Source organism: Macaca mulatta, chromosome 6, assembly GCF_049350105.2.
Source record: "Macaca mulatta isolate MMU2019108-1 chromosome 6, T2T-MMU8v2.0, whole genome shotgun sequence".
Lineage (NCBI taxonomy): Eukaryota > Metazoa > Chordata > Mammalia > Primates > Cercopithecidae > Macaca > Macaca mulatta.
Genome location: NC_133411.1, coordinates 38,561,465 through 38,578,375, shown reverse-complemented (window position 1 = coordinate 38,578,375; position 16,911 = coordinate 38,561,465). Strand labels below are relative to the sequence as shown.

The following is a 16,911-nucleotide window of genomic DNA, read 5'->3' as shown; positions in this document are numbered from 1 at the left end:
TCTGCTCTGTTTCTCAACAGAAAATTACCGAAAAAAATATGAAACACTATTATTGTAGGACTTATTTAATGAATAATAAGTTCCAAGTATATCCCAAACACTGTTTTAGGTGCTGGAATAGAAGTAAACAAATGTGAAAAACACATCATTTCTGATCGTTGTAAAGCGCTATAAAAGAAATAAATCAGGTTAATGGGTAGAGTGGGTGGCAGTGGAGCTACTTTTGACAGGATGGTGAGGAAAGGCCTCTCTGAGGAGCTGACATTTGAGCTGAGACATGACCCAAGAGAAGATCACTGGATCTTAATAAGAAAATTTTTAAATTATGTAACTTGATGACAGTTATAGAGGGAAGCAAAAACCAGGAAATTAAGTAAAAGGCTATTATAGATAGTTTACATAATTTTACCATGAAAATGTCAAAGAGAAGGAAAAATATATTCAGGTAAATAATGCATATCAAATAATAAACTGTGCTTTCCCACATACCTCTTCACATCATATTAAAGCTTTCTGTTGATGCACATGGATAACAACTCCACAACAAGCCAACAACATCTTCTCCACTTAATAAACCACAAAAAAAAAGCCCAACACCACCAGGACTATCCTGACATCCATAAGAATGACTTCTGATCGCATTAACCCACTACATTTACAACTGAAGCCATCTTTTTTTTTTTCTGTCTTTTTTGAGAGAGTCTCACTCTGTCACACAGGCTGGAGCGCAGTGGTGCAATCTCAGCTCACTGCAACCTCCGCCTCCTGGGTTCAAGTGATTCTCCTGCCTCAGTCTCCCGAGTAACTGGGATTACAGGCATGCGCCATCACATCTGGCTAAATTTTGGATTTTTAGTAGAGACCGGGTTTCATCATGTTGACCAGGCTGGTCTCCAACTCCTGATCTCAAGTGATCCACCCGCCTTGGCCTCCCAAAGTGCTGGGATTACAGGTGTGGGCCTACACCCGGCCAACTGAGGGTATCTTTTTTTTTTGAGACAAAGTCTCCCTCTGTCACCCAGGCTGGAGTGCAGTGGCGCAATCTCGGCTCACTGCGACCTCTGTCTCCTGGGTTCAAGCAATTCTCCTGCCTTGGCCGGGCGCGGTGGCTCAAGCCTGTAATCCCAGCACTTTGGGAGGCCGAGACGGGCGGATCACGAGGTCAGGAGATCGAGACCATCCTGGCTAACACGGTGAAACCCCGTCTTTACTAAAAAATCCAAAAAACTAGCCAGGCGAGGTGGTGGGCGCCTGTAGTCCCAGCTACTCGGGAGGCTGAGGCAGGAGAATGGTGTAAACCCGGGAGGCGGAGCTTGCAGTGAGCTGAGATCTGGCCACTGCACTCCAGCCTGGGCGACAGAGCGAGACTCCGTCTCAAAAAAAAAAAAAAAAAAAGAAAAAAAAAATTCTCCTGCCTCAGCCTCTTGTGTACCTCCAAAAATATTTTATGTGTGTATAAGCAAGTACTATATGCTATTTTTTCCAAGTTTTTATTAAACTATATACTATCCTATAGTATGCTTTCTTCATTTAATACATTTTAAAGATTGTCTTAAAATTTAATCTTTTCTTGATGCCTTAGCTCAGTGTTTCGCAAATTCAAGTAATAAACACCTTCCTTTTATGGGAAAATATGTTTAGAGATCACTTTGCGATGATATAAATTATTTTTATTATAACGTTACTTAAGTATGAGTATATAAGTAGACTCCTTGTGCTTACCAAGCTACATAAATATCTAAAACTGAAAAATAAAAAATAAATTCGAATTTGGCTGGGCGCAGTGGCTCACACCTGTAATCCCAGTACTTTGGGAGGCCAAGGCAGGCGGATCACGAGGTCAGGAGTTCAAGAGCAGCCTGACCAACATGGTGAAACCCCATCTCTACTAAAAATACAAAAATTAACTGGACGTGGTGGCAGGTGCCTGCAAGCCCACCTACTCGGGAGGTTGAGGCAGGAGAATTGCTTGAAACAGGAAGGTGGAGGTTGCAGTGAGCCAAGATTGCAACACAGGACTCCAGCCTGGGAAACAAGAGTGAAACTCCATCTCAAAAAAAAACAATTTAACAGTAAATACTAATCACTTCACATGCACAGAAACAACTATCATCAAAAAGAAAGTAACAAATGTTGACAAGAATGTAGAAAAACTGGAACCTTTATATATTGCTAGTGGGAATGTAAAATGGTACAGCCATTTTGGAAAAGAGTTTGTAGGTTTATTAATATGTTAATCATAAATTTACCATATGACCTAGCAATTACAAACCTAAGTATCTGCCTAAGAGAGATGGAAGCATGAGAACACAGAGTACCTAGCTATTTTTTAAATGAGTGGAAGATAAGAAATTCTTAACTTGGGCTACCTAAGTGATCCAAAAACTCTTAATATTGTATGAAAACTTTTATTCTATCTATATCTTTTTTTGTATAGAAGGTATATCCAAGGGGTCTGTGATCTCAAAGATTCTGATTTTTGAGCCTACTCATATAATTATGAATCTACTACTGAAAATCTGAGGCAACAGAGAAAGTGAAAGGGAACTGACTAGCAGACTAGTTTAGAGAAAATACAGTACTAATTTTCAGTAAATGGGACCAGAGAAAGTAATCTTTGTGGGTAATATAGGAATAATACAGATCAGTGACCAAAAGATGTGGGGGAATTTAGCTGAGTTATAGGCATGGGTGGATTCTCACTTGGGTGAAAAATATAATTGAAAAGGTTAACAGATCAATGTCGGGCCAGGGCACGGTGGCTCACGCCTGTAATCCCAGCACTTTGGGAGGCCGAGGCAGGCAGATCACCTGAGGTCAGGAGTTCAAGACCAGCCTGGCCAATATGGTGAAACCCCGTCTCTATTAAAAATACAAAAAATTAGTCAGGCATGGTGGCATGTGCCTGTAATCCCAGTTCCTCAGGAGGCTGAGACAGGAGAATCGCTTTAACCTGGAAGGTGGAGGTTGCAGTGAGTCAAGATTGTGCCATTGCACTCCAGCTTGGGCAACATGAGAGGGACTTCATCTCAAAAAAATAAATAAATAAAAATAAAAATCAGTGTCAAAATAAAGAAAGGCTTCTAATGGCATACGAGAGTCTGACTCTCCCATATTCAGTTATCAACTGAATGAGAATTTACTGTACATTCACCAAATTTGCAATTGGCAAAACACAAGCAGCGATCATTAACATACACATTGGGTGTTACAATCAGAAACTAGAACAACGATCCAACAAAATAAGGAGAATAAAATTGAAGGGGAAAATAAATATACAAATACTTATGTTTCACTTTTTTTCTTTTTTCTTTTTTTTTTTTTTTTGTTGTTGTTGTTGAGATAGTGTCTCACTCTGTTGCCAGGCTGGAGTGCAATGGCGCCATCTCAGCTCACTGCAACCTCTGCCTTGCGGGTTCAAGCAATTCTCCTGCCTCAGCCTCCTAAGTAGCTGGGACAACAGGCGCGTGCCACCACACCCAGCTAATTTCTGTATTTTTAGTAGAGACGGGGTTTCACCATGTTGGCCAGGATGGTCTTGATCTCTTCACCTCGTGACCCACCGACCTCGGCCTCCCAAAGTGTGGGGATTGCAGCCGTGAGCCACCGCGCCCAGCCTCATTTTTTTCTTCATTTAAAAATCTATTTTAAACTTTAGTGAGTTTTTGGTAGTAGCATTCCTGTTTTTGAACTTAAGCCACATATTTTTATGTCTAGACCTTGTTACCTACCATAGTAGTTTGTGTGTGCTGGATTTGGCCACTTAAAGGCAGGCTCAAGATATGCACTATCCAATACAGCAACTACCTAGCCACGTGTAGATATTTACACTTTAATTAAAATTCAACTTTAAGAAATTTCAGTTCCTTAGAATTAGTAAACACGTTTCAAGTATTCAGTAACCCCATGTGACAAGTGACTACCATATTGGATGATACAGATATATAATATCTCCATTACCACTGAAAGTTATATTGGACAGCAGCACTCTTAAACGACTGGAATCATCAAGTGATGACCCTTGGAATACTCAATCAAACAGAAATTACAGCTAGAAAATGATTTTATTTTCTTTCTTAACCAAAGATCAAAGGCATCAAATCAGACTTTACTGTCTTTTCTTGAAAAAAGTAGGCCAGGGGCAATGGCTCACATCTGTAATCCCAGCACTTTGGGAGGCCAAGACGGGCAGATCACCTGAGGTCGGGAGCTCAAGACCAGCCTGACCAACATGGAGAAATTCCGACTCTACTAAAAATACAAAATTAGCCAGGCGTGGTGGTGCATGTCTGTAATCCCAGCTACTCAGGAGGCTGAGGCAGGAGAATCGCTTGAATCTGGGAGGTGGAGGTTGCGGTGAGCCAATATCGCGCCATTGCACTCCAGCCTGGGCAACAAGAGCGAAACTCTGTCTCAAAAAAAAAAACAAAAAGAAAAAGAACATGTATACACTCACACTAACACACACACAGACACAGACAGAAACACACACACACACACACACACACACACACACACACACACACACACACACACACACACATATACACATACAGATAAATTTAACAAAGACCATTTGTGACCTGTAAAGCCTAAAATGCTATCTGGCCCTTTATAAAAAAAAAAAAACTTTGCCAACCCCTTGAACAATAAGTGTTTTCTTATAAATGAGTTCTATCTTTTAATTTGAATATCAAAATAAAAGACATTAAGAAAAACGCTGGGCCAGGTGCGGTGGCTCACGCCTGTAATTCCATCACTTTGGGAGGCCAAGGCAGGCGGATAACAAGGTTGAGAGATCGAGACCATCCTGGCTAACATGGTGAAAACCCGTCTCTGTTAAAAATACAAAAAAAATTAGCCGGGCGTGGTGGCGGACGCCTGGAGGCCCAGCTACGCAGGAGGCTGAGGCAGGAGAATGGCGCGAACCAGGGAGGTGGAGCTTACAGTGAGCCGAGATAACGCCACTGCACTCCAACCTGGGTGACAGACCGAGACTCTGTTTCAAAAAAAAAAAAAAGAAAAATTCTGTAATGCTGAATTTAAATTGGAACACAGGTACAATTAACAATTCTTAAATTGCTTTACATGTATACTGAGGCTGAATAAGTAAGTAAATGGATAGTGGAAGCTAGGTGTCTCACCATTGGAAAGTCATGATACAGAAAAGCAGGAAGGTTAGAATAAATCAATATAGTACTGGATTAGAATTAGAAACATCAGTATGAACTCATGTTCAGGTTAACATGGATGTAGAGAGATGCAAAAACAGTTAGAAACATACTATATACACAGGTTAGTATAATATATATGTATATATTTCCTAGCTGTGTCAGCTGAGTCAGCCTAAGAGCAGTGACATCCCAGGAGCAATGAGCATATTAAGAACCTAGATCTTCTAGAGTCAGAAATACCATTTGACTCAGCAATCCCATTACTGGGTATATACCCAAAGGATTACAAATCATTCAACTATAAAGACACAAGCACACATATGTTTATTGCAGTACTGTTCACAATACCAAAGACTTGGAACCAACCCAAATGCCCATCAATGATAGACTGGATAAAGAAAATGTGGCACATATAAACCATGGAATACTATGCATCCATAAAAAAAGATGAGTTCATGTCCTTTGCAGGGACATGGATGCAGCTGGAAACCATCATTCTCAGCAAACTTTCGCAAGAACAGAAAACCAAACACATGTTCCCACTCATAAATGGGAGTTGAACAATGGGAACACATGGACACAGGGAGGGGAACATCACACACCAGGGCCTTTCGGGGGGTGGGGGGCTGGGGGAGGGATAGCATTAGGAGAAACACCTATGTGGATGATGGGTTGATGGGTAGAGCAAACCACCATGGCACGTGTATACCTATGTAACAAACCTGCACATTCTGTACATGTATCCCAGAACTTAAAAGTATAGTAAAAATAATAATAATAATAAAGAATGAACCTAGATCTTACTTGCTAATATACTTCTCCTGGGGAAAAGAACTGATTCTAGAAGGGGGCGGAGCAAGATGGCCGAATAGGAACAGCTCCAGTCTCCAACTCCCAGCGCGAGCCACACAGAAGACAGGTGATTTCTGCATTTTCAACTGAGGTACTGGGTTCATCTCACTGGAGAGTGCCAGACGATCGGTGCTGGTCAGCTGCTGCAGCCCGACCAGCGAGAACTGCAGCAGGGCGAGGCATCGCCTCACCTGGGAAGCGCAAGGGGGAAGGGAATCCCTTTTCCTAGCCAGGGGAACTGAGACACACAACACCTGGAAAATCGGGTAACTCCCACCCCAATACACCGCTTTAAGCAAACAGGCACACCAGGAGATCATATCCCACACCTGGCCGGGAGGATCCCACGCCCACGGAGCCTCCCTCATTCCTAGCACAGCAGTCTGTGATCTACCGGCAAGGCAGCAGCGAGGCTGGGGGAGGGGCGCCCGCCATTGCTGAGGCTTAAGTAGGTAAACAAAGCTGCTGGGAAGCTCGAACTGGGTGGAGCTCACAGCAGCTCAAGGAAACCTGCCTGTCTCTGTAGACTCCACCTCTGGGGACAGGGCACAGTAAACAATAACAAACACAGCAGAAGCCTCTGCAGACGCAAATGACTCTGTCTAACAGCTTTGAAGAGAGCAGTGGATCTCCCAACACGGAGGTTGAGATATGAGAAGGGACAGACTCCCTGCTCAAATGGGTCCCTCACCCCTGAGTAGCCTAACTGGGAGACATCCCCTCCTAGGGGCAGTCTGACACCCCACACCTCACAGGGTGGAGTACACCCCTGAGAGGAAGCTTCCAAAGCAAGAATCAGACAGGTACACTCGCTGTTCAGAAATATTCTATCTTCTGCAGCCTCTGCTGCTGATACCCAGGCAAACAGGGTCTGGAGTGGACCTCAAGCAATCTCCAGCAGACCTACAGCTGAGGGTCCTGACTGTTGGAAGGAAAACTATCAAACAGGAAGGACACCTATACCAAAACCCCATCAGTACATCACCATCATCAAAGACCAGAGGCAGATAAAACCACAAACATGGGGAAAAAGCAGGGCAGAAAAGCTGGAAATTCAAAAAATAAGAGTGCATCTCCCCCGGCAAAGGAGCGCAGCTCATCGCCAGCAACGGATCAAAGCTGGACGGAGAATGACTTTCACGAGATGAGAGAAGAAGGCTTCAGTCCATCAAATTTCTCAGAGCTAAAGGAGGAATTACGTACCCAGCGTAAAGAAACTAAAAATCTTGAAAAAAAAAAGTGGAAGAATTGATGGCTAGAGTAATTAATGCAGAGAAGGTCATAAACGAAATGAAAGAGATGAAAACCATGACATGAGAAATACGTGACAAATGCACAAGCTTCAGTAACCGACTCGATCAACTGGAAGAAAGAGTATCAGCGATTGAGGATCAAATGAATGAAATGAAGCGAGAAGAAAAACCAAAAGAAAAAAGAAGAAAAAGAAATGAACAAAGCCTGCAAGAAGTATGGGATTATGTAAAAAGACCAAATCTACGTCTGATTGGGGTGCCTGAAAGTGAGGGGGAAAATGGAACCAAGTTGGAAAACACTCTTCAGGATATCATCCAGGAGAACTTCCCCAACCTACTAGGGCAGGCCAACATTCAAATCCAAGAAATACAGAGAACGCCACAAAGATACTCCTCGAGAAGAGCAACTCCAAGACACATAATTGCCAGATTCACCAAAGTTGAAATGAAGGAAAAAATCTTAAGGGCAGCCAGAGAGAAAGGTCGGGTTACCCACAAAGGGAAGCCCATCAGACTAACAGCAGATCTCTCGGCAGAAACTCTACAAGCCAGAAGAGAGTGGGGGCCAATATTCAACATTCTTAAAGAAAAGAATTTTCAACCCAGAATTTCATATCCAGCCAAACTAAGTTTCATAAGTGAAGGAGAAATAAAATCCTTTACAGATAAGCAAATGCTTAGAGATTTTGTCACCACTAGGCCTGCCTTACAAGAGACCCTGAAGGAAGCACTAAACATGGAAAGGAACAACCGGTACCAGCTATTGCAAAAACATGCCAAAATGTAAAGACCATCAAGGCTAGGAAGAAACTGCATCAACTAACGAGCAAAATAACCTGTTAATATCATAATGGCAGGATCAAGTTCACACATAACAATATTAACCTTAAATGTAAATGGACTAAATGCTCCAATTAAAAGACACAGACTGGCAAACTGGATAAAGAGTCAAGACCCATCAGTCTGCTGTATTCAGGAGACCCATCTCACATGCAGAGACATACATAGGCTCAAAATAAAGGGATGGAGGAAGATTTACCAAGCAAATGGAGAACAAAAAAAAGCGGGGGTTGCAATACTAGTCTCTGATAAAACAGACTTTAAACCATCAAAGATCAAAAGAGACAAAGAAGGCCATTACATAATGGTAAAGGGATCAATTCAACAGGAAGAGCTAACTATCCTAAATATATATGCACCCAATACAGGAGCACCCAGATTCATCAAGCAAGTCCTTAGAGACTTACAAAGAGACTTAGACTCCCATACAATAATAATGGGAGACTTCAACACTCCACTGTCAACATTAGACAGATCAACGAGACAGAAAGTTAACAAGGATATCCAGGAATTGAACTCATCTCTGCAGCAAGCAGACCTAATAGACATCTAGAGAACTCTCCACCCCAAATCAACAGAATATACATTCTTCTCAGCACCACATCGTACTTACTCCAAAATCGACCACGTAATTGGAAGTAAAGCACTCCTCAGCAAATGTACAAGAACAGAAATTATAACAAACTGTCTCTCAGACCACAGTGCAATCAAACTAGAACTCAGGACTAAGAAACTCAATCAAAACCGCTCAACTACATGGAAACTGAACAACCTGCTCCTGAATGACTACTGGGTACATAACGAAATGAAGGCAGAAATAAAGATGTTCTTTGAAACCAATGAGAACAAAGATACAACATACCAGAATCTCTGGGACACATTTAAAGCAGTGTGTAGAGGGAAATTTATAGCACTAAATGCCCACAAGAGAAAGCAGGAAAGATCTAAAATTGACACTCTAACATCGCAATTAAAAGAACTAGAGAAGCAAGAGCAAACACATTCGAAAGCTAGCAGAAGGCAAGAAATAACTAAGATCAGAGCAGAACTGAAGGAGATAGAGACACAAAAAACCCTCCAAAAAATCAATGAATCCAGGAGTTGGTTTTTTGAAAAGATCAACAAAATTGACAGACCACTAGCAAGACTAATAAAGAAGAAAAGAGAGAAGAATCAAATCGACGCAATTAAAAATGATAAAGGGGATATCACCACCGACCCCACAGAAATACAAACTACCATCAGAGAATACTATAAACACCTCTACGCAAATAAACTGGAAAATCTAGAAGAAATGGATAATTTCCTGGACACTTACACTCTTCCAAGACTAAACCAGGAAGAAGTTGAATCCCTGAATAGACCAATAGCAGGCTCTGAAATTGAGGCAATAATTAATAGCCTACCAACCAAAAAAAGTCCAGGACCAGATGGATTCACAGCTGAATTCTACCAGAGGTACAAGGAGGAGTTGGTACCATTCCTTCTGAAACTATTCCAATCAATAGAAAAAGAGGGAATCCTCCCTAACTCATTTTATGAAGCCAATATCATCCTGATACCAAAGCCTGGCAGAGACACAACAAAAAAACAGAATTTTAGACCAATATCCCTGATGAACATCGATGCAAAAATCCTCAATAAAATACTGGCAAACCGGATTCAGCAACACATCAAAAAGCTTATCCACCATGATCAAGTGGGCTTCATCCCTGGGATGCAAGGCTGGTTCAACATTCGCAAATCAATAAACATAATCCAGCATATAAACAGAACCAAAGACAAGAACCACATGGTTATCTCAATAGATGCAGAAAAGGCTTTTGACAAAATTCAACAGCCCTTCATGCTAAAAACGCTCAATAAATTCGGTATTGATGGAACGTACCTCAAAATCATAAGAGCTATTTATGACAAACCCGCAGCCAATATCATACTGAATGGGCAAAAACTGGAAAAATTCCCTTTGAAAACTGGCACAAGACAGGGATGCCCTCTCTCACCACTCCTATTCAACATAGTGTTGGAAGTTCTGGCTAGGGCAATCAGGCAAGAGAAAGAAATCAAGGGTATTCAGTTAGGAAAAGAAGAAGTCAAATTGTCCCTCTTTGCAGATGACATGATTGTATATTTAGAAAACCCCATTGTCTCAGCCCAAAATCTCCTTAAGCTGATAAGCAACTTCAGCAAAGTCTCAGGATACAAAATTAATGTGCAAAAATCACAAGCATTCTTATACACCAGTAACAGACAAACAGAGAGCCAAATCAGGAATGAAATTCCATTCACAATTGCTTCAAAGAGAATAAAATACCTAGGAATCCAACTTACAAGGGATGTAAAGGACCTCTTCAAGGAGAACTACAAACCACTGCTCAGTGAAATCAAAGAGGACACAAACAAATGGAAGAACATACCATGCTCATGGATAGGAAGAATCAAAATCGTGAAAATGGCCATACTGCCCAAGGTTATTTATAGATTCAATGCCATCCCCATCAAGCTACCAATGAGTTTCTTCACAGAATTGGAAAAAACTGCTTTAAAGTTCACATGGAACCAAAAAAGAGCCCGCATCTCCAAGACAATCCTAAGTCAAAAGAACAAAGCTGGAGGCCTCACGCTACCTGACTTCAAACTATACTACAAGGCTACAGTAACCAAAACAGCATGGTACTGGTACCAAAACAGAGATATAGACCAATGGAACAGAACAGAGTCCTCAGAAATAATACCACACATCTACAGCCATCTGATCTTTGACAAACCTGAGAGAAACAAGAAATGGGGAAAGGATTCCCTATTTAATAAATGGTGCTGGGAAAATTGGCTAGCCATAAGTAGAAAGCTGAAACTGGATCCTTTCCTTACTCCTTATACGAAAATTAATTCAAGATGGATTAGAGACTTAAATGTTAGACCTAATACCATCAAAATCCTAGAGGAAAACCTAGGCAGTACCATTCAGGACATAGGCATGGGCAAAGACTTCATGTCTAAAACACCAAAAGCAACAGCAGCAAAAGCCAAAATTGACAAATGGGATCTCATTAAACTAAAGAGCTTCTGCACAGCAAAAGAAACTACCATCAGAGTGAACAGGCAACCTACAGAATGGGAGAAAATTTTTGCAATCTACTCATCTGACAAAGGGCTAATATCCAGAACCTACAAAGAACTCAAACAAATTAAAAGAAAAAAACAAACAACCCCATCAAAAAGTGGGCAAAGGATATGAACAGACATTTCTCAAAAGAAGACATTCATACAGCCAACAGACACATGAAAAAATGCTCATCATCACTGGCCATCAGAGAAATGCAAATCAAAACCACAATGAGATACCATCTCACACCAGTTAGAATGGCGATCATTAAAAAGTCAGGAAACAACAGGTGCTGGAGAGGATGTGGAGAAATAGGAACACTTTTACACTGTTGGTGGGATTGTAAACTAGTTCAACCATTATGGAAAACAGTATGGCGATTCCTCAAGGATCTAGAACTAGATGTACCATATGACCCAGCCATCCCATTACTGGGTATATACCCAAAGGATTATAAATTATGCTGCTATAAAGACACATGCACACGTATGTTTATTGCAGCACTATTCACAATAGCAAAGACTTGGAATCAACCCAAATGTCCATCAGTGACAGATTGGATTAAGAAAATGTGGCACATATACACCATGGAATACTATGCAGCCATAAAAAAGGATGAGTTCGTGTCCTTTGTAGGGACATGGATGCAGCTGGAAACCATCATTCTTAGCAAACTATCACAAGAACAGAAAACCAAACACCGCATGTTCTCACTCATAGGTGGGAACTGAACAATGAGATCACTTGGACTCAGGAAGGGGAACATCACACACCAGGGCCTATCATGAGGAGGGGGGAGGGGGGAGGGATTGCATTGGGAGTTATACCTGATGTAAATGACGAGTTGATGGGTGCAGCACACCAACATGGCACAAGTATACATATGTAACAAACCTGCACGTTATGCACATGTACCCTACAACTTAAAGTATAATAATAATAAATAAATTTAAAAAAAAAAAAAAAAAAAAGAACTGATTCTAGAACCGGGGCAGGGAAAATACAAGCATCTATAGCCTGCAGCATTTTTTTTTTTTTTTTGAGACAATTTCACTCTTGTTGCCCAGGCTAGAGTGCAATGGCGCGATCTCAGCTCACTGCAACCTCCACCTTCCGGGTTCAAGTGATTCTCCTGTCTCAGCCTCCCAAGTAGCTGGGATTACAGGTGCCCACCAACATGCCCGGCTAAATTCTGTATTTTTAGTAGAGACGGGGTTTCACCATGTTGGCCAGGCTGGTCTTGAACTCCTGACCTCAGGTGATCCGCCCACCTCGGCCTCCCAAAGTGCTGGGATTACAGGCGTAAGCCACCACGCCCGGCCTGGAGCATCTTGTAGTATCGAAACTTAAGGGAAGTATTTCCAAAAACAAAAGAAAGGATGCATGTCAAAGGGACACAAGACCAACCTAAAAGAGCTCCCAATCACCACAGTTTAAACAAGCTGAGCAACAAAATAAATACACAAGAATACCAAAAAGTTTCTTTAAATACCACTCACTCCAGGAAGTGGAGCGGAATTTTTCCACTGCCTCTAGTTGGAGCAGTACTCAGTGGCTTGCAGCCAAAGAACAGTATATGGAAAGGAAAGCAAAAAGTAACTTTACCATGAAGAACCTAAAAAAACATAATAGAAGTACCCCGATATGATGTAACAAGAAAGTCACTTCACCTCTATGATATTCTTCCCAAAGACTCATAATCTCAATCTAACCATGAGAAAAGCATCAGACAAAAGCAAACTGAGAGACATTCTACAAAATACATGATCAATACCCCTCAAAACTGTCACGGTCATGAAAAACAATGAAAGACTGAGAAACTGTCAGGGACTGAACAAATATAAGGACCAAAGGTAATGTGGTATCTTGGAATCATTAGTGAAAAAAAGAGTGAAATCCAAATAAAGTTTGGAGATTAATTAATAGTAACTAATGTTAGTTTCTTAATTGTGACAAATGGACCATGGTAAGATAAAATGTTAATCATAAAACTGTATGAAGTGTATGCATAAACTCTGTACTATCTTTGTAGCTTATCTATAAATTTGAAAGCATTCTGAAACTTAAAAGTTTACTAATATTTTGAAATTGAAACAGAAATATCAATGTGACCTTGTAATTTAAACATAGACACATATATGCATGAATACACATGCATCTGTATTTTCTACCTGTTTGCATCAAAAGGTCACAAGCAATGACATCCCAACATCAATGAGCATGCCTAGCAACCAGATTTGGTCTCTAAATATAATTCCTTCAAAAAGAAAGGAGGGCTAGTTGGGGAAATACTGATTCCAGGACTTGGAAATGAATGTAACAGGAAGCCTACATCATATTGTGCCAGAAACCAATTAAGTTTTAAAGACTAATAACGTCATGTCAAAATTATACAGCAATCAAGGACTCCTACTAGACAAATCTAGGACAATTTAAACATCAAAAAGAATAATGACTGCAATTGACTGAAACATGAAAATTTGAAAATCATAAATACTGATACTCAAAAAAGAAACAGAAATCATCACCAACAACAGAAACAACTCATTTATCACCACCAGCCCTTAAGCTAAAAATGGGCCATTAAAGAAAAATAACTAAGCTTTTATCCTGCCTCTTCAGTAGTAACTGTATTTCAGGGTAACCAAATAACACCAGAAAATGAGGAAAAGTTTTTCTTTAAGAAGATGCCAGGAAATAAATGCAGATGAAATAACAGAATAAGAAAATCACCAATTTGTAGCCCTCAATGACATAACTGATTCAGGAAGAAGTCATCAATGGACACTAAGCTCATTAAGTGAAAGAATGATGAGTATCTGGATAGTTACATAGTACCAATCCATCTCTCCACAAAGTTCTTGTCTATCTCAAGCATAAAATATTAACTTTACAATGAAGGAATCAGATGTCACTACCTTAATCCAGGGATCTACCTTAATTTCTAGTCACTAACAGTGAAACAACTAGACAATACATGCCATCTGAAGTGATACAATATAATTATGATAAAGCCTTTGATATTCCATAGGAAATACTGGAGAGGAGATAAAGAAACAAGTTAAATCGGCCGGGCGTGGTGGCTCAAGCCTGTAATCCCAGCACTTTGGGAGGCCGAGACGGACGGATCACGAGGTCAGGAGATCGAGACCATCCTGGCTAACATGGTGAAACCCCGCCTCCACTAAAAAATACAAAAAACTAGCCAGGCGAGGTGGTGGGCGCCTGTAGTCCCAGCTACTCGGGAGGCTGAGGCAGGAGAATGGCGTAAACCCGGGAGGCGGAGCTTGCAGTGAGCTGAGATCCAGCCACTGCACTCCAGCCTGGGCGACAGAGCCAGACTCCGTCTCAGGAAAAAAAAAAAAAGAAACAAGTTAAATCAGGAGTCCCCAAAGCCCAGACCATGGACTGGTATCAGTCCGTGGCCTATTAGGAACCAGGTGCACGGCAGGTGTTGGGGGTGGTGAGCGAGCATTACCACCTGAGCTCCAGCTCTTGTCAGATAAACAATGGCATTCGAGGCCGGGCGCGGTGGCTCAAGCCTGTAATCCCAGCACTTTGGGAGGCCGAGATGGGCGGATCACGAGGTCAGGAGATCGAGACCATCCTGGCTAACATGGTGAAACCCCGTCTCTACTAAGAAATACAAAAAATAGCCGGGCGAGGTGGCAGCGCCTGTAGTCCCAGCTACTCGGGAGGCTGAGGCCGGAGAATGGCGTGAACCCGGGAGGCAGAGCTTGCAGTGAGCTGAGATCCGGCCACTGCACTCCAGCCTGGGCTACAGAGCGAGACTCCGTCTCAAAAAAAAAACAAAAAACAAAAAACAAAAAACAATGGCATTCAATTCTCACAGGCGTGTGAACCCTACTGTGAACTGCGCATGCGAGGGATTTCTAGGTTGCACAATCCTTATTAGAATCTAATGCCTGATGATCTGAGGTAGACCAGTTTTATCTGGAAACCACGCCACCACCCCGACCTCCACGCTACCCCCAGTCCATGGAAAAATTGTCTTCTGCAAAACCAGGCACTGGTGCAAAAAAGGTTGGGGACCGCTGAGTTAAATGATACCATAAGAAAGCAATATGCCAAAAGATCAGACACAGTCAAAAACAGAAAAGAGAGTGGCTTATGGGCCAGGCCAGGCACGGTGGCTCATGTCTGTAATCCCAGCACTGTGGGAAGACGAGGCAGGTGGATTACTTGAGATCAGGAGTTTGAGACCACCCTGGACTACACGGTGAAACCCCATCTCTACCAAAAAAATACAAAACTTAGCCAGTCATGGTGGTGCACACCAACAGTTCCAGCTATTTGGGAGGCTGAGGTAGGAGGATGTCTTGAGCCCAGGAGGCAGAGGTTGCAGTGAGCCAAGATCTCGCCACTGCACTCCAGCCTGGGCAACAGAGCCAGACCCCGTCTCAAAAAAAGAAAAAAAAAAAAGGAAAGACTGACTCATTGTAGCAACATGGAAGGCCCTTTCTAACAAAATGCTAGCTGCCATACCTAAACAGTACAAAATGGATTGGCACCTGGATAATGGCTTATGTTAACTTCTCATTTCTCAGGATTAATTGGAATGTTTTAAAACAAAGTATTTTTTCATTTTTTAAATTTTTTTGTTTTGAGATGGAGTCTTGCTCTGTCACCCAGGATGGAGTGCAGTGGCGCAATCTTGGGTCACTGCAGCCTCCACCTCCTGGGTTCAAGCGATTCTCCTGCCTCAGCCTCCCAAGTAGCTGGGATTACAGGCATGAGCCACCATGTCTGGCTAGTTTTTATATTTTTGGTAGACATGGGGTTTCACCATGTTGGACAGGCTGGTCTCAAAACTCCTGACCTCAGGTGATCCGCCCACCTTGGCCTCCCAAAGTGCTGGGATTACAGGCGTGAGATACCACGCCCAATCTTTTGTAGTTTTTTTGAAACGGAGTCTCTCTCTGTTGCTGGGCTGGAGTGCCATGGCACAATCTCAGCTCACTGCAACTTCCACCTCACAGGCTAAAGCAATTCTCCTGCCTCAGCCTCCCGAGTAGCTGCATTACAGGCATGCACCACCACGCCCAGCTAATTTTTGTAATTTTAGTAGAGACAGGGTTTTGCCATGTTGTCCGTTCTGGTCTTGAAATCCAGGCTTCAGGTGATCCGCCTGCCTCAGCTTTCTAAAGTTCTGGAATTACAAGCGTGAGCCACCGCACCCAACCTCAAACATTGGTTTATGAAACAAAAGAAATGTGAGGCTCATTTTACTTCATTTAAATTATGAAGGCAGTATATTTTGATACAAGTCATTGTAGATGGGATTCCAAAGCCAAAAGCACTGTCTTCCAATGTGAAGATATTAAGTAAATATGAAGATATTAAGTAAGCAAATACATACCACTCACAGGGCTGAAGGGATCGAAATGCCTTAAAAGCAGCATCCATTCCAGCAAAATCCCAAAACTTAACATCATAGTCATATCCTCCTGTCACCAAACGGGCACCTGAGGGATCCAGACCCAAAGCAGACACCTGGTTTTAAAAAAATAAAATAAAATTACTGGAGCAAAATGACATATGGTCATTTATAACCCCCATTTCTGTTCTTTAATCCCACCCCCTATGTTACAGGCCTTGAAAGCACAAACCACCAACTATTGTTACTTCTGAAAAGTGGGAATGGATGGTGCCTTCTATATTATTA

At 41.9% G+C, this 16,911-nt stretch overlaps 1 protein-coding gene across 5 annotated transcripts in view; it reads right to left on the bottom strand.

Moving 5' to 3' along the window:
• The window catches only part of WDR70 (WD repeat domain 70), a 389,981-nt gene that overhangs the window by 309,576 nt on the left and 63,494 nt on the right, over nucleotides 1-16,911 (bottom strand). For all 5 annotated transcript variants that reach the window (XM_028849398.2, XM_001094466.5, XM_028849399.2 and 2 more), the window contains one exon: nucleotides 16,606-16,739. In XM_028849398.2, the coding sequence (XP_028705231.1) occupies nucleotides 16,606-16,739 (134 nt within the window). The remainder of the gene's footprint in view (nucleotides 1-16,605; nucleotides 16,740-16,911) is intronic.